Source organism: Tenebrio molitor, chromosome 1 (assembly GCF_963966145.1).
Source record: "Tenebrio molitor chromosome 1, icTenMoli1.1, whole genome shotgun sequence".
NCBI classification, from domain to species: Eukaryota; Metazoa; Arthropoda; class Insecta; order Coleoptera; family Tenebrionidae; genus Tenebrio; species Tenebrio molitor.
The window spans coordinates 6,678,611-6,698,355 of record NC_091046.1 but is presented as its reverse complement, the minus strand read 5'-3'; the positions used below and the strand labels follow the sequence as shown (position 1 = coordinate 6,698,355).

At 32.9% G+C, this 19,745-nt stretch overlaps 1 protein-coding gene across 5 annotated transcripts in view; it reads right to left on the bottom strand.

Annotated features, from left to right (window-relative positions):
- Positions 1-19,745, bottom strand: part of LOC138128118 (glutamate receptor ionotropic, kainate 2-like) — a 96,852-nt gene that overhangs the window by 65,284 nt on the left and 11,823 nt on the right. For all 5 annotated transcript variants that reach the window (XM_069044317.1, XM_069044316.1, XM_069044328.1 and 2 more), the window contains exon 2: positions 16,690-16,840. In XM_069044317.1, the coding sequence (XP_068900418.1) occupies positions 16,690-16,774 (85 nt within the window). In that variant the 5' untranslated portion in view covers positions 16,775-16,840. The remainder of the gene's footprint in view (positions 1-16,689; positions 16,841-19,745) is intronic.

The window sequence follows — 19,745 nt, the reverse complement described above, 5'->3', positions numbered from 1 at the left end:
AATTTCTTAAATCGATAATTATTATTATTTTGAATACCTACCAAAAATTATTGTGTAAGAAAATTAGTAAGGAGTGTATTAGAAATCTAAATTATCATGTGAAGCAACAAATTGGAAAAATAATAATTATAGTAGGTAATGATACTAAGCTAATTTTTCCAACACACGTTTTAGAAAATATTAGATTTCTTCTGTACAGGTACAGGTACATTTTAATCCTAATGATTCATTTTTGCCATTTTTTTTAAGTATTATTCACTTTCCATTATTGTTATCGTTATTTCTTTCACCTGTCAAATTTGAATTTTTAACCAATCCCGAATTAAAGCACTATTGAATCAATCTAGTCCAATACAGAATGATCGACAAGAAAACAAATCAAGAATGCTCCATCATCTTTTACTTTTATCGAAGTGCCTGTCTTAGCGTAATCATACACATGTATACTTGCTATACAAGTCGTTTTATTGGTTGCCTACCTCTCGAAAAATCTATTATTAATTACATAATTAATTATTAATAATTAATGCTTTATCTTCGATGATAAAACTCATTTTACAACTTATTCTGGGATAAACGATGAATGAAAAAAATTGGTACCTTACATAACAATTTTTTTGAGAAAATGACAAATTTTACTCCAAAAAATTTAATTTAATTTTTAATAAAAAAATTAAAAACTCGTTTTATAAGGGTACTGGCGTACTCGTCTTATAGAAAACTGGCCTACGGCTCCTTTTCTACACCTGGGACTCATGCGTCAAATCAACCCTTATAAAACTGTTTTTCTTTTTTAATATACTATTGAAATACTTTACTTTACTCGAAATAATTGACATTAGGTACGAAATTGTACTGTTGTCATTTCATAATGCAGTTAGTTTTTGCGTTGTTGTTAGGTAATAACTAATAACGATTTTATGCAAAACAAAAATTTACGGATAAAATTGAATATTTACACTGACCAGTTTACTAATATTTTATAACTCCACTGGAAAATAATGGAATATCGTGGAAAATAGGTAACAAAACAAGTAGAAACAGCTCTAAAATATGTGAAATAGTTATTTGTATAACTAGTTATGAAAGTCATACTTTTTCCACGAATTTGCAGATTGATTAATGATGGCGTAGCCCGAGTTAATCAAGCAAATAATTGAAAAAAAGAGACTTTCATAACGTGTTGTACACACTATTTTTTTGCATATCGATGTAAGTTGAGAAATTTTGGTCTAAAAGGATTTATGAAAAATTACAAAAAAAAATAGGTATGCTTTGACAATTGTCAAAGCATACCTATAATGAGATAATTATCTCCAAGGAGATGGAATAAAATAATGCAAAAAACTACTACTTTCACTACGACTTTTCGAGTAAAAATGTGCTACTTTCACTACGATTTTGCTTGTAAAAAAGTGCCACTTTCATTACGATATGCAAAAAAAAAATTTAATTGTCATTTTACACTTTTAGATCTAGAAAAGGAAAATTAATTTTTTGCCGTCAAAATATAGGCTTAAGATTGAAATAAAATTGTTAGTGTTTTCATCTTGAATTAATATTTATTCGCTCCTAACACAAAACTATTAAAAGCAGAAAAATTGGCAGAATTTTGAAAAACTAAAAATTGAGGTAATTCATAATGAGATAAATGCCCTAAAATTTTGGGATTAAATTAAAGAGAAATGAAGATTAATTTATGGGTGCGTCACTACCCAGCTACTATAAAGTAGTGGTAAAGTACTATCATCTTTGATCAGTGAAATTAAGTATCGCTGGACGCGGTCAGGGTTTGGATGGGCGGACCGCTTCAACTGTTTAGCTACTTTATTTTAGCATTGTCTGGAATCAATAATGTGGAATGAATAGTACAGTAAATAATAAAAAAATACATTCAAAAGACTGATCATAAGTAAATAGAAACATCTGTAACTAATGATAAAGGAATCCTGCCTCGATTCCGGGCATCCTCTTCCTTTCAGCATTAAATTACTTTTTATAATGCACGTATTTTTCAATAACGTCCAATTAATTCACGAGAATGTGTTACTAAATTCTTTTTAAAGCAATGTGATTATCTGGACGGAAGTTTTCGAAAACATTTTTTACATAAATTTTTCTAACGAATTTCATTTTATATATTTTAATGAATCAATAAATTGTTGGGAAACAACTCTGAAAATCGCCAAAACGTAAACGTACTTTTTAAAAGTTTTAAACAATCAAACAATTTAGTACGCGGTAAAATTTTGAAAACATTTCTGGTTTCAATCACTTTCACTGTTCTCAAATATACTCTGCAATGTGGAGATCTCCAGGTAAGCAACCCGGAATCCTATCGAGACTACTAGTTATGCATCCACGTCAGGAAACGTGAGATTTGGTGGTATGCGCAACCATCTTATTTGATAAGTGACAGTGTTGCGCCAAATCTGGTTGATGTGCCTGGTTATTACGGTCTTGGAGAGTCCTGGTGGGGTTTCTGGCTCTAATCAAATCATCGAGAATTAAATTGCTGCAGGAACATTTTTCCGGTCCTTGTTAATAATATTGGAGCACGACTAGACAATTACCAAGTATTTTTTAAATGATGGATGAAGATTCATCAAGTTTAAGTGGAAAATGTTTGCGGTTCGGCATTATCGACGTTCGGGGGAGACATTTTACATTAGCGCCATTTTCTATAAGTGGCAGCAGTCTAACATGTGATAAATTATTCCGACTTCCTCTTATTATCTCACCCAACACAAAATTTAACTCGCAGGTCTCTGCTCCGTATTTGTTATTCAAATCATAATCAAATAACTGCATGCTTGTTCACTCATCTATTTTATTATCGTTATTTAATTGCAAAATATACAATTTAGTTTTAAACTGTTGCCTCAACTCAGGCTACAATTTTCACCGCAATTGTAAAGCATAAAAGTGTGCTTTAGAAAAGCAGGACTGAAGAAGCCCCAAGGCTATTTTGTCTATTAACAGTGAGCAGAGCTTATTATTGCAATGTTTAACTTAGAAAATCCCATTCAAAGTATTAACAAGTTCATGAATATTTATAAGAGAAGTAAAGGTGTTCAAAGGTAGTGTTTAAGCTCTTTGATGTGATAATATTTGCAGTTATGTATAAATTAGGAGAAGTATGACAGAGAAAAGTTTGCTGGTGGAACATTTTCTTAAATTTACATCAATGCATATTTTGTTCAATCTCTTTAAACTTCCGTTGCAATAAATTATTTAAGTAGAGTGACTTTTCGTTTAAATCGTATTATAATTTTTAGTAGTTTCAGTAGCCACTTCCTGAAATAATTTCATCCAAAGTGAGCTCACTTTCGTATTAAATTTTCAATTTTGCTATTTCCCTCAATACGAAGATTTCCCATAAATATTAGATTTTTGTTAAAGAATTGTTTGTCATAATAAAATCCTAATAGATATTTACGCAACAAGTGGGATGTTGACAATATTATCGCACACGTGTGAAGTTTGTACAATGAGGCTTGTGAGAAAAAATCTAGTTTCTTAATTTGTTTCTTTCTTCACTTTATCGCACAGCGTGCTGTAAAGTAGGTCGTTACATGTCTGAAATAAGTTGGATAAATAGTCTATATCGCACAGTCGTAGATAAAATAAATATAACTTGTATTTATGAGTACGATTCAATTTTCAAACGTCTTGTTATGCAAAAGAAAGCAGTCTATATTCCTTCTATTATGTTCCGGATAAATACGGACTCAAAGGAATATTGTTAATTTCGGTGGAGAAAAAAGAATCCAATGTAATATTATTTCATTCGCAGCGTTACGAGCCGGAAAATGAAAATTTTTATTGTAAATGTGGGAACTTTTGCTTTCATCTAGAATGTAATCTAGAGTTGGTAGGTATAGGCGGTGGATTAGCTATTAAGAGGGTTGGTCGGTGGTTGGCTTTGCGAGAAGGTTCGTTAGACATCATTGTGCTCGATTCTTTTTGCCGTATATTTTACGCAAACGGCTCAAAAGGTTTCCTTACAGATAGAGTGAAATTTGGGAGTGCACAATCACAAGACTTGATCTGTGAATGTGTAATCGAATGGTTATTATTAATTAATTTTCCAAAAATGTGGGAATAAATCCGCAAATTTGGTTAGAGCTGGTGTTGGGTTTTATTATTGTTTGTTTTGAATATTACCTTTATCGGTTTGCATTTCCTTTTGTAAACCACTGATGAACTGATAAAATTTCTTTATGAATAGGATTTTTATACAAAGCATTTTTATTAAGTATATCAAAGAAAACAAAGTATAAAGGAATTTTTATAACGAGGCATTTGTAAAACGATACCCTTATACAAAATGAAAGAAGAACGAAAAGTATTGAAGGATTTTATCAGCTTCGGTCGAGTACAGTTTTATAAAATTTAAAAAATTTATTCAGGAGTTGCGAAATATTATAAATTCTTAGCGAAAATTTTATTATTAACTCGGATAGAATATTGCATTTTATGAAATGGAATATTAAGTCTTGCAGGTGAACCACATAATAGTAATTATATTTTGGAAAGACAGTCTGAATATAGTAAATATAGTTTCATATTTTATTAGGTTTCTAAAAGACAACAGTCTGAACAAGAATAGGTACTTTGAAAAATTCTAGAAACGCCTGTTTAGCGTAATATGTTAGCTCAATGATAAATATGTAGTTTACTGTTGAACTTGCACACTTTGGGGAAACAATTTTTTCGTTCAGTTGAATAAATCATTTTTCCGTTGACCGTTTGTTAATTTCAATATTAATGAATTCTTTTGTCTAAATTATAGTGTATTAATGGACCTCATTAATACACTATTTTTCATTAATCAACGATTTTTGCGATTTTGACGTTTTGATTAAATTTTGATGTATAAACAACCTCGAAAGGTACCTGATCCAAATAAGGGCCACCTAATTTTTGTTTTCAAATATTGGTTAGTAAAAACAAGTAAGAACTTTGGATGTGGGCTGTAAATTAAAGTTTATTCTTTTCTAAACATAACAGCATAAAACATATAAATAAAAAAATAATAACAAAGAAGTTATTCCTTTTTCAAAAATACATTGTTTGTGGGCCTTATTGCGTGCGATGTGCTTAATAAAGCCCACCCATTAAATTCTCGATAAAAGTTAATAAAACACCATTGTCTTCTAGAATACTTAAATAAAAACAACTTTAACTTGCATGAACTACACAAATAATCCAAATCAGTATCTTTTTTAGGCCTATACAAGCTTCGTGGTACCAAACGGAACAATTCTTGCACATACGCATAACTATCATTTCACAGGTGTCACATCAGGGGCGATACCAACTTCCCTTATTTGATTTTCTGTCAAAATAATAATTCAAGAATAAAGCCCACTACAGTTTTAAAAAGCCCCACACTCCTTTGCCGGGCCTTATTAAAACCACTTCACATTAAATTGGTATAAGATATGAAACGAAAAGAAGCTAAAAGCAGAATGAAATAAATGCATGCAATGAAAAAGAACTTTCCAAGGAATACTGCAATGCTATTTTCAAACAGAAATTTGTGGTAAATACCTGAAAATCTTACACTCACTTTTCCCGCTTTTTAACAACACTGATGGGTGAACTTTGCAATGTTATTTTACCGCGAAATTTGAACGTATCTGGTACGGTCATTTGTACGAATTTTATGCACTCATGCTAAACGAACCCCTTATGTTGTCGTATATTTGGTGATTTCTATAAGTAAGTCAATATCATTAGTGGGCCTTATTTTCGAGCGGGCCTTATTTGGAACAGGTACCTAACATGCATTGTTTGCACTTACCAACACTGCAGCAGGTAGTGCAGCAGAGTTTTCTATATTTTATAGCTCCATAACTGCACAATTACAAATTCACTTTTTCAAAAACCGACATTTTTGGTGATAATTCGCATGTCATCTTTTTCAAAGGTAACTAGGTTTCCGTAGCAACCGTGATTTTTACGTGAAATTGAATGTGAATGGAGTTGACATCTTCTGACACTCTTTGTGGAAAAGTGAATAGAAAGTGTTGAAAAATTTAAAAATGGCCTACCCTGAGGACAAAAAAAGAATGAAGGTATTTATAAGGTCTCATCTTTATGGAAAAAGATGAAATTGGTTTTGATTTGGCTTTAATTTCAAAATTTGTCAAAAAAAAAAGTTTGAGGTTAACGAAAAAATTTTGTAATCAACTATTTTGTTAATGGGCGATTAATAATCTCAACTATTAAAGCCACTCACTCGCTACACTCGTTCGTGCTTTAAACAGTTTCGATTATTAAACGCCTTCATTAACAAACTAGTTTATTAAATAACTATTTTCTACTTTGCGTCTGTATGAAAGCTATTACGAAACCCATTTTGCATGCTGTAATAGAAATTCGCGTGTTGAAACAAACTTTTTCTAATTTGCTGTTTTAACAAAGCTGTTCAAAATGAATGCGTTAATAAGCTATTTTGAACTAACTAACTTCAAAATGACATTTCGCAAACGCAACAGTTAACCGCGAACGTAGATTTTGCGCACTAGTGCTTCAAAATAATCCAAAAAGGATTGGCCTTTTTGAGCATTCTGAAAATAATTTGACTTGATAATAATAAAATCTGGTTTACAAAACGTCATTTTTCCAATTTGGATGTTGAAAATTTCGAAAGAATGAAAATAAATCGCTATTAATTCGATTGACACTTGGGCAAGCGCCATCTATTCACTAAATTGGAAACTATTGGGTAATAATTTAAAAATGCTAATGTTCGTTTCAAAAAATATTGAACAAACCTCAATGCGCGAAGACATATTCGGCACATTCGCGCAAATGAAACACTCGTTCCTTCGTCGCTTGTGCCTCAAATAATGCGCTCATGTGCGAAAAATGTCGTCTCGCACTCGCTTCGTAAATAACTATTAACACATCCCAAATCTAGGAACTTTTTAAGTTGGTAACACACATTGCCGGCAGCAAATTGACTGTTGTATCTCTGCTATTTGCAGTATTTCTGGATAATTCACCTTTAATTGCAATTTCATTTGCGAAAAATGACAATTCTGTTTAGTCTAGATTCAAATTTAAAATCTTACTTTAAATATCAATTTTGAAATAAAAGTGTCACAAAATTCCCTATATTATCAAAATTGATTTTATTTGTATTTAATACGCAAATTAGAAAAAATAGCATAAGAAACTCGTTTTTATAAAACCTAAGAGCACTCGTGTTTTAACATTAAGTTTTATAAAACTTATGTTTTAATATACATACTATTTTTACAATAAAGTTTGATATTGCAGAAAAAAAAGTGATTATTGTTTTAAAAGCAAACCAGCAAAGGCAAGAAGCTTGGAAGAATATCATTGCCTATTTTAACTCAAAATCCGGAAAACATTTCGAGATCTAGATTGTCTGTGGCACAAATAGTCAAATGAAGTAGACTACAAAAAAAGTATCGAAATTTTATTAAAAAAATTGAAATAGGTGATTTTATTACTCGTTAATATATATTTAAAAAAACATGTAAAACTGGGGAAATTTTGAGGTTTCAAAGAAATGAGAGGATCTAAATGATTTTGGACTTTTTTCTTCATGATTTTTACACATTGGTCCAGAAATACTAATTTATTTTGGATTATATTAGAAAGGTAGGCGTTGTTTTTCAAAACAAGCGATTTTACCATTTTTCTCGTGTGTCCAATTTTTGGGGTGACTAAAAATTGGTGTATTTTGGAGGTTTTTAGGTCCTTTTTTGGTCGTTTCATAACCTTGTTTGGTAATTTTTCAATGATTTTTGCATGTGCCAATTACCCCAGAAGTCCAGAAGTAAAATGCCATTTTGGGGTGTCTAAAAACAAGGGATTTTGTAAGGATTTTTAACTGCTTTTGAGGCAATTATGCTTGATTTTATGCGATTCTCAACCATTCTTTCGTCTGCCCAATTTTCCGTGGTCCTATAGATATTTAGGTACTTTTGAGGGATTTTTGAAGGATTTTGGGCATTTTTCGGTCGTCCTTTTTTGGTCGTTTTGCAATGATTTTTCCGCATGCCATATGCCCTGGTCATGAAATAAAAATCCATTTTGGGATATCGAAAAATTGGAGTATTTTTTGGTTGTGAGTTGTTGTGATTTTTTCATGTGCCAATTGGTCTGGTAAAGTCCAGAAGTAAAAACCCATTTTCGGGTGCATGAAAACAAGCGATTTTGTAAGTTTTTTTTTGGATCTTTTTCGTTGTTTCATATCCTTTTTTTGGTCGCTTTTCAATGATTTTTGCATGTGTTAAATACCCTGGTCCAGAAGTAGAAAACCCTTTTGAGGTGTCTAAAAATGAACATTTTGCAAGGTTTTTTGCTCAATTTTTGGTGGGGTATAGATATTTGTGTACTTTTGGGGTGCATAAAAATTCGTGATTTTTGAAGGATTTTAGGTCCTTTTCGGTTGATTTATACCCTTTTTTCCGTATACCAAACACCCTGGTCCAGAAGTAACATTTTATATACCGAGTGACTATAAATGATTGAAGCAAAATAGTGGATTAGCAACACTGAATTGCAGTTGGTAGTGCAAATATTCTCGTGCATCATCTGTCAATCATTTCTATTTAGATTAGGTTAAATCACGAAGTACATTAGCGTTGAAAAAAAAAATCGATTTTTTTGACGTTTGTTTCAATTTTGAAAATTGCGTGTGTCATGCTAACGATGTTGCCAACTAAAGATTTCAAATGTGTTACCAACATGACAAAATAATTTTCAATCACTGAGATTTTTCAGTTCTTGATTATATTTTTTATTTTATTTCTTGTCTTATGTGCCAGTTATTGCCGGTATGTATTGGGGTCTATTCTGTATTTTTAACAGCCTGTTTAAATTTAACAACCTGTTAAAATAAATTTCTCTGATTGGTCATTGTCATGCTTACGAATTTTTACAGGCTATTAAAATTAACATGTAAATTATAGAATAGACTCCATTATCCGTTAATTCTGACAACAAAATAGAATTTTATTTAGGAACGCCAGGAATAAATTATACAATTGATTAGATGATGGTTGATTCTCAAAAGAAAGAGACAAAATTCTTCTTAACCTTATATTTTTAAGCACATCTGTCAATATTTATTTTATTATTATATATTTTTATCTAATGACAAATCTGAAATCATATTTAGACACAAAACATGGGAATTTCTTTTAAATCGTTGTTTAATTATTTAAAAACAATTATTTAGTTCATAGCATTACCGTTGTCTTATTTTGTCCCATCACAGTAAACTCAGTAAACTTAAACTTAAATCAAATTTTGTTTACAGATGGAGAAGAATAAAGCTAAAGCCACATTTAAACTATTTTCGTCGAAAATTTGTTTGTGGATACATTTCATCTTCCTTCGCTTAGATATACAGTCGCAATCTTATTATTTGTTAGAGCAATTTATTTTACGTTTGTTGGAGAATCAAGAAAATAAATGACCCATTTGAGATATTCCCGGAAGAAATAAAGGAGAACATTAAATACAACATTTTACTGTGGTCACTGTAGCAGCAGACACGTACTCCACACTCGCACAATGGATAAAAAAATATCTGTCAATTTTTATTTTATTTTTTCTGCAGCACACATTGTTGTATCTCATGATAGGAATATGTATTCATTTATAAAAGAGTTATTAAAACAGATTTTTTGGCGTTTAATTATGAATCAGCCAATCAGCGTCGCATGTTAAATCATCCACTCGAAGCTTCAACCATGAAAATTGCAATCTTGTGCAATTAAAAAAAAACATTATGTAGCATCGAGCTTTTCATTCGTGCGGTTTGCTTTACATACGAAAGCTTCAGTTTTGATAGTTCAACAGATAACGGAAGACAAACGGTTTAACAATGTGTCAGCTGAAGGGCACGCGGTATAAATGTTAATTCACAATTAGCCCAAGCGTGTCCCGCGTCAGGGCAGCTTCTTTCTCTGGTCAACTCGAAGCTAATTACTTTATCATCCCATCTAGGAAGGTATGCGGAAATAATTTATGTAGGTGAGAGCCATAATTCAAATAAAACCGTCTTGTTAATATCCAGAGTAGGAGAGCGTCCCCAGGATTTACAACTCATTAGGGGCAGGAATACGGCAAAGTTGTAATTCAAATCGTCCTGGACCAGATGAAAATTATCATCTCAATGCTACTTGCACCTAGGATGCACACATACCGGAAATTGCGCTAGTTTGCGAGAACACATCTCGCTTAAATTCAACTTGTTAATGTGTTCCAGCTTTGTCGTTTCGATTTTTGATACAGAAATGGTCCGGCAAGTTTTTACGACTCTCGCCGGATATCTCGCAAAGACAATGGAGCACTTTTCTGGGCTAAATCATTATTCAAAAGTTTGCTCGGTCTTGGGTTTTAAAGTTAACTGAACCGAAAATAATACTGTTTTAATCCGCATCAATTGATTCGATTAAATATGGAACGATGAGGTACAGTTTGCTCTTTACATTTGTTGCAATAAAAGGGGAATAATGTAATTTGGAGCTTTGGGCTTGCAAAAAATGTAAATCGTCCAGTTGCATCAACATATAAATCTCTTTATTCGATGCTGGCAACTTTTTACATCAGATTTTTTATGCCCTTAATAAAAATTTGCACATTGGAATATAAAGGAGTTGCTTGGTATTCTGCGGTGAACCGCAATTTTCAACGGGGCAGTGATAGTTATTTACATTAGGGTACGGTAGATGCATTTTTCAGCGCGAGGCGAAGCCGAGAGCTATTTACAACATACGTCAGTAAATCGCAGCTACTTTAACATAAATTGGAAGGTAACGGTGTGTTTACCAGTTGGGGAAGCCGAAAAATATTTTTAATTTTAAAGAGAGACAATATTGCTAATTCTTGACAAATGAAAATATTTTCAGGTTTTCATTATTGATCGCAATTACATAATTGATCGTTGAATATTCATGAGATCCCTAACAATAGCCATAGAACGTAACCCTTAACCAGAATTCCTTTACAATTAGCTCATCCCTCCTGATTTAACAATGGAATTGTTAATAGATTTTATTGGTGCAGATTTCAAAGCAGGGAAATATGTTTCAGACAGTGACCTACACTTGAATTTATTCCTTATTGAAGAGTTTCGTTGGAGGCGAAAATAAACCAACTTTTCACTTTTGACCGGAAATTACATCAATGTCACTTTTTTCCAATAGAGTATTGTATTTTTTATTGAATTGGGATTTGGGAGTTTCAATTCACAAGTGACCCGACATGAACAAAATTTTAAAATAAAAATAAAACTCAAATAAGTCGGATGGAATAAATATATGTGATTCAGACGACGTTCATAACATTTTTATCGTTTGTTTTGCAAATCCGAAATGGCGAATAAATCCAAGACTTTAGGGAGAAAACGGCGAAGAGGCATAAGTAACAATTCTGCTGTAAATATTTATGCCAATAGTGCCAATACATTCAATTTTTACTACACGCTTACATACAATAAATACATTTTCTAAAGAAATTTTGATTGTTGCCATTTGTCACTGCATGGTGCATAAAATGACACACTAATTTATTGCTTTACGAAAAAAATTATGATTCTATAGTTTTAGCCCACGGTTTCGCTCACACTGTCCTCCGACCCGATCATCGTTTTATTTCAGTGATCTGATTCCTTCAACAGTAACATGATAATACCTAGTCTATGTTATTGCTGAAGAATCAAGTTATCTAACACTGAAATAATTCTAAAAATCGGCCAGTGGTTCTGGAGTTTATCCGGAACATACAATATAGAAACATACAACTATACGCATGAGTAGTTTTATACATGTTTAACTGATTTTTGAAGTGAAAACTTCTTTAGACGCGATACTACCTCCATGGGCGCGCCACATACATTTTATTGCCGGGCAGTGAATTAGTTTCATGCGACACGGTAAAATCGTTCGCAGCACGACACGGCAAGCTAAAATCAAGGGAGTCGAGTTTTTTAGCGGAGCGAGCGAAAAACAATCAACTGTGCGTTACTTGTCAATTTTAAATTTTCATTGTACGTTGTGTTTTGACCTGACTGACCTCAGTGCAGAGCTGCAGGAGTAACTGTATATACAGTGAGCGGCAAAAGTATGGAATTCCTTAATTTTTTTTTTTTTTTTAAATAGCCTTTCCCCTTTCACCACTACGGGCCTATCAGGTACCTTGCGGTCGGCTTTTTTTCTTCTCTTTTTTCCTATGTGGTGCGGCGGAGCTCCGGGGTACTTTCCCCGGCTACCCACGCCCACCCTCTCTTCTCCTTCCTCCTTTTTCTGGACGCCACAACACGAATACAAACACAAACATCCATGGGAGGCCCATCCGGCCTGGGATTCGAACCCTGCTGACCTCGCGGTGGTGTCGGAAGAGTGTCGCTCTTCCTTCCACCACCCTACCGTCAGCCCCTGAAAGACATACACACACATCCATGGCCCGGCGGAGGTTCCTCCCTTAAAAATTAAACAACATTTTTTTCAAAAAAATCTTTGGACAGGTCAATTTTAGTTTATAAAAATACATATTTTAGTACCAAAGAAAATTCCAAGCAGTCATTTGTTTTCGAGTTATGACGTCATCGATAGTTTTTTTAAATGGAAACCCCCTATTTTTTTCTTGATTCTGATATCCCTTTTAATTGTCTAAATGACAGTATAAAAATTTTGTTATCTTACATAAGAAAATGTTTGAGAAAAAAAATAATAAAGTTGGAAAAATTAAATTTTATAAAGAACAAAAACAAGTCAAAAAATCAAGTAGGTAAATCAAACAGTCAAATGTTACTATCAATTTCATTCGTATGTGTTATTTGTTTTACTAAACGTTTTCGAAAATGACTCATTTATCAGAAACACAACGTATAGAAATTTTAATTTTGATTGGGTGCGTGGATAAAACTAGATAAAACTAAAACAGGGGGAATTTCTTCATAAACTTGCTTATTGTCAACAAGCTGGAGGATGGCAATTCGAACATTGAATTCCATAATTTTAAGTACTTACTAACACAGTTTTTGACTCGTTTTTGTTTGTTATAAAATTTATTTTTTCCAACTTTATTATTTTTTTCTCAAAAATTTCCTTATGTAAGATAACAAAATTTTTATACTGGCGTTTAGACAATTAAAAGGCCTATCAGAATCAAGAACAAAAATAGGGGGTTTCAATTTAAAAAAACTATCGATGACGTCATAACTCGAAAACAAATGACTGCTTGGAATTTTATTTCGTATTAAAATATGTATTTTTATAATCTAAAATTGACCTGTCCAAAGATTTTTTTGAAAAAAAATTTATTTAATTTCTAATAAATTTATTCCATACTTTTGCCGCTCACTGTATATACAGGATATTTCACGAGTGATAATGAGCCTGACGTAGTTTAAAATGCAACCCACATTATATTTCCGAAAAAAGCTGGCTACTGTCATTAAAATGTCCGGCTTTTTTTGAAAATGTATTTAGTGGAGTAACGTTAGGTTTTTATTTCGGAACCGGTAGCAAGAGCTCGGATTTGAACGAAATTTTTTTAATGCGTTATAAATAAAACATATTAAAACCTTTATAGGTTAAAAATTGCCGCTCATTGTTTGTTTCATTAATTTATTGTTTATTTATAAGAACTGAAATTTTCCAGTTAGAAGTCGTTATTTTCGCAAGAAAAATACTAGAGAACAATATAGAATGACTTTGGGAAGAGTATATTGTTATATTGAAACTTGTTTGGAATTAATTGTATGTGGAAAAAGAAGAACAATAGGCAGATGTTCGGTAGCCCGGTTTTGACCGGCTCAGATAGAAACACGTTCAGTTTGTCTTCTAGAGTCGCATAGTTAGCATTTTCTGAAGAAAATATGTAATTATCTTTAATGGTTTTTGACAAAAAAGTGTTTAGTAATACCATGCGATCGAAAATAAAAAAAATCCAAAGGTCCGTGAGTAATACGCTTCAGTTGGCAACACGTAAAAATGTAATTCAAATGTCACCATATGTCATTACAATGGAGAACTGTCATTATTAATTATTGACTATTAAAATTGCTATTGCAATATGTTCACTTCAGAGTAAAAAATTTCCATTGTGCGGTGTTACTTCAGAAACGGCGAATCGTCCTATTCAACACCTCTAGTTTTCGAGGAATTTCAACAAAAGTTTCCGGACTTTCAAGGCACTTACAGTGGAGAGTAAAAAAAAACCAGACATAATTTTTGACATAACAGTCATAAGTGTGAAACCGCCCTTCCTACATTTAAACTTATTTAGACTGATTGTGACAGTTTAGTTAATAACTGTGCTACAATCGTGTCAAAAATAAATTACTCTCTAGGATTTAGGGATATTCGATACTAGGTTGCCATAAATTTGGTTATGTTGGGGGCTATGTGGTTTCTGGTGGCAGACAAAAGATATCTCAAAAATGTGAGGGTGTGGCTAATTTCTTGTCACAGTTGCAAATTAATGACTAAGGCCTCGCTAAGTGATAGATGATTTTTCGTTTCACAATCAATTTTGGTTTCTGTCGGCATATTTAATTGAACTTAATCCCTCAATTCATAGTAATCAACCTTAGGAATTCAAAATTACTTCTGAAAATTCTACTTACACAACATGAAAAACGTTATTTCTCTAAAAGTTCGAAATATAGGGAGTAATTTATTTTTGACAAGGTAGTAAGTACGTCTGATCAATTCTTCAAATGTTTCAGTTGTCATAAACTGTCACATTGACAATAAAGAATGGGTTATATTGAATTTTTGAAAATGTCACAATTTTGATGTCCGTTTTTTTTACTCCCAACTGTACCAACAACTTGCCTTGATTATTTTGTTTTTCCATTCCTGAAAAACAACGTGTTCAAAAATAGGCCACTGTAATTGCCCACCATCAACAATTTTAGATGAAAATGACATAGAAGAGGATGAAACCGGGGAAAATATTAAATTTTTATAATACACTCTTAATACATTTTTACTTTCAGCATCTCTTGTATATTTTTTACCAATACTCGTCACAATGATCGTTTGAAGAGTTCTACTCACTTTGAATTTTAAGTAATTCATTGTCTTAGAATTATTTTTTTGTATCATGTTGTATTGGTATTTAAGTTATTCTTTGCCAAAGAATATCCGACAAAAAAAAACATTAAACACAGGAAATAAGATTTTACTGAAAAATAATAAGTTATTTAAAAAAACAAAAAATGTATGTTATAAAAAATTGTCAAAATTTTAACAGTATTTTGAATTAGTATCTCGTATTGTCAAATTAAAAATTTTAACACGTAAAGCAAACTTTTCAATAATTTATTTAAACAAAACAATTCGATTGCCATGGTGACCATAGCACTCCCGATCTTTGAAAATATCCCAATTTAACTATTATAAAAAAAATAAGCACAAATATAATTTCAAGATTATTTATTAAAGAAATCATAATGAGTCGCTTTTTGTACCGGTGAGTGTATTTCCCACTATGAGCGTCAATTTTTAACCTAGGTTTTAGTATTTTGTATTCATGACATAAAAAAAAAATAAATTATTACAATCGGAACTCTTGCTACCGGTTCCGAAATAACGCCGTATTTTTGTTTATCGTTACTCCACTAATTGTGGGTTGAATTTATTATTCCGTCAGGCTCATTATCACTTGTGAAATACCCTGTATAGTTTTATATAATATAAACGATAAAGACACGACAATTATTGTAAGTTTACAGATGAATGAAGGATTTAATACGTAGGTAATTCTCAATTATATGGCTTCAACAATTCATCTACTGAAAACATTTGTGTAGCAAAATGTGAAGAGGAAAATGGACAAATTATCATAATCCTATTGGTATTGCTATGAAAATTTGTGTTCAATATCATCGTCAAGAAAATAAAACTTAAACATCCAAACCTAACCTCACAAATTTTGCTAGAGTGTACCTCTAAAAGCCGACGTATTTACAGTTTCTATTGAAAAATACGATGATGACGATGGTGAAAGCTTCTTTTGCCAGAGTGTACTCGTATCTCTAAAAGCGGACGTATTTGCAGTTTCTATTCAAAAATACAGATTTTTGATGTTAATTTAAAAACAGCATTGGATTTATTGATATTAGTTATTTATGCTTTGCTCCTTATTCCTCCAAGTCATCCATAATGATATATTTTTTAGATTAGGGGCCTAAAGTTGACTCAAGTTGCAAAAAACCACTTTTCATTTGCAACAGCACTTTTATGGCACTAATCATTTGAAATTACTTTAAAACTGTACTTATATGGAAAATATTCAATCCAAACTATGATTTTCTGGTCCCGTTGTGCCTTAATTTGGTTCAAAAATATGAAAAAAATGCTGTTGCAAATGAGAAGTGGTTTTTTGCAACTTGAGTCAACTATACATATTACTTAAATAGCAGTTTTCACTTCTGTCGTGCGGTCTCTCTCTTTTTTTTATTTATTCACAAGCAATTTAATTTCATTACATGAAGAAATTGTTAATATGCAAGTCAAATAAAAAATACAGTTGAATAAGCAACCGAGGTTATTACGTGGGTAATTCCAGGGGTTTAATTACACTGGGGGATAAATTTCCTTGTGCCCCTTGAGAAAGACAGCTTTGCGGTTTTTTTATGAAAGCTTTTAACACCCACTTAACGATCCAGAAGACGTTACTTACCTATTTTAACGACGGGGGGCAAAGCGACAGCGACCGCGAGCAGTCCGGCGAGCCCCAAAGCGGCCCCCCAGCTGCCCAACCGCATGGCTCATGGCGCCAACCCTCCGCCTGCAACGTCCACACCCATCTCACCCTCGTCGACCGAATTAAGCTGAAAATGACATGAATGTGTAAAATGTCTTTGGGTTAATCAGTGTTGATGGTGGAGGCCCGGTCGGCCTTTATTAATTCATTCAAAGAAAATACTTTCGGCGCATTATGAAAATTAAGAAGTAATTTATATTCCGCCCATCTAGAAGGTCCCGGTTATGAATTGTGCATTGTTAATGGGGCGGAATTCGGGGCGCAAAGTTGTCAAATAATTTAAGGGACAGTGACGAAACACGGAGCGGGAGGGTGGAAGAAATACAAAAATTGATCTCGTAGAAAATTTTATTTTCAAAACATTCACAAAAAGATAATTTGAAAATAGGTTGAGCAGACGAAATCTTTTTGTGCTGTTTGCTGTTGCGTTTGCCAAGTCACAAGTGGTAGATGATAATCTTAAGTCCTACATTTGCGCCATTTTTGCAAACGGCCTCGATAAATTTTGGCAAAGTTATTAAATGGCCTCTATAAACGCCAGTGCGATCCATTTTGAAGGAATCCTAAAATCAAAGCTAAATAACTTCCTGCGTGGCAGTAAATGTCACAACAGTGGGATACAATAAATTTGCTGAAATTATCGCTAAGCTCATTAAAACGTCAAAACAGAGTCATTGAACATGGATAATGGTTTTTGGGGCTTCGAATGTAAAAGAAAAACTATATTTGGTTTGATATTTTTTCAACCCTCGCCAGGAGAGTAAATCTTCTTTGCGTGGAAGTGGTCAATAAAGGAGGCAATCGAAAATTAGTGATGAACGCTCATTAGTGGCCTGACACGTTTATTTTCACACCGTAAAAGTTCCCCACTTGGGAACCTCTCTTAAAAATCAGAATCTTCTTGTAATCCCAGTTTACTGCAGCAGTTAAACTTTATTGAGTGGTTTGTCTACATAAAAACTTCACCAGGAACGACTTACTTAAGCCAAAAACTCTGATAAAAAAATAATTGTTTTCGTACGTGAATCGTCGTAGCCCGTGTGTGTATTTTTTTCAAGTAAATTAAATTCTTCCAGAAGTTTATTTTTATTTCACCACAAAAATCCAAATCTATACGCACGATTTGTGGCAAGGCCATTCTTGTGTTCTTGGCACGAAAATAGCCAACCAGTGCATAGCGTTGGTGCAACCGTGAACACATCCTTGCAAGGATCTCGTTGATTCCTTGCCAGACATTTCTTCTAACGAATATCCTTCAAACTGAACTTGACACATCTCGGTGTATCGAGCTTTCTCTTGCGTTTTAAAATCTAGTCTGGATGTGTTGTTGGTTTTGACCTACATTTTGCCTATGCGAAATTCTTCAGCAGATTTGACGACTCCAAAAAACTTCCTCCACTAAACTTTTATTCTCTGTTATTTTCCGGTCTGTCGATACCAAACTTTTATCCGAGGAATTAGAGAGTGACACAATGTGGGGTGTTGTCGAACGGTTTTGTGTTTTCAGCAAATAGGGCCACCAACGTTTTTGATAATTGAAACAGTGAATAGATATTACAAGCGGTGCTCTTTCAGTTCTAACCAAACCAGACAACATTTTTCATTTTCACCTGTTTTAATATTCGTTAATTGAAAGCTTTGTGGTCGTTATAATTTTGTGTTGTTGATGTTTTTGTTTTAAATAGTGAGAAATTAGCTTGATAGTGACAGCATCCAATAAGAACATTTATTGTTTTCCAACTCCATAACTCATGTTGTTCCTTGTTATTTGCTGTAGTAAAGCAGTAAAGTTTATTTAAAAAAAAACCAGTTGTAATAGCAATATAAATCTAAACAATTTATTGGATACAAAGTTTTGAAATATTATTTTTATACTGTTCACAATCGTTTTATTGGTTGCCTATCTCTCGAAAAATCTATTATTAATTAATGCTTTAGTTTCAATGGTAAAACTCGTTTTACCACTTATTCTGAGATAATTGTTGCTTACAATTACAGGATGTACATCATATTTTAAAAAGACACGTAGAAACTACAGCTTTTACAACTTGATGTTTATTAAATTGATGTCGTTGTAACTTGAACCACAACTGCACACATGTTTACCTGAAACTTCACAACAAAGCAGGTTCTAACCTTACTTTCTCGCATTCGTGTTTTCTGGCTAATACATATTTACACGATTGATTTATTACATAGTTTTTCACATTTTATTACAACGGATAATAAATCTTAAACTAGTTAAATTTTTGTGTCCATATAAATCGCCACATACCTACACAGTGTGTATTGTTTTGCTGACAAATCATCCGTGATAATTACTGCACGTCGATATGACGTACCTGCTGGTTTGTGGTTTATGCGTTTGCATTTCTCTATTGTCAAATCGAAAAGTGTAAACACGTCGGTAGAATTTATCGGTTGCATTGTTGCATTTGGTTGCACGCAGGCCTTGTCATTACGACCAGGATTATGCACAAAGCGTCGAATGACAAGCCCAGTCCTGAAGATTAAACGAACCGATCAATTTTCGTCTACCAAACCGACGACAAGTTTCCGTCATGGGAGAGCAAATTATGTCGAACAAATGAGTCGACCCTGCTATAATTTTTGTTCGCAAACTGTCACTTTCCATAATATTTGTCCACGAGCTGCGGAAGTGAGCAGTAAAAGCTTTATTAATGCTGTTAATGTGGAATAAACTTGTCCGTTGTTGTCACCGCCATTAAAGTAGTTTCATTAGCGACTTCGGTCGCCTCACTATCGATCCGATGCATTTTATTTTGTTGCATGTTTCAACCGCGTATCAGTTATTGCCAGTTTGTAAAGTTAAATGCATAATTTATGTGCGGCGGTTAAGGATTGCCTTAACAACACGACACGACCATAAAGCAGTTAAAATTAATCCCTTGTAAAGTTTGCAGTTTCACTTTACTACTTGGCAAAATGCTTAGTTGCTCACTTTTTCTCGT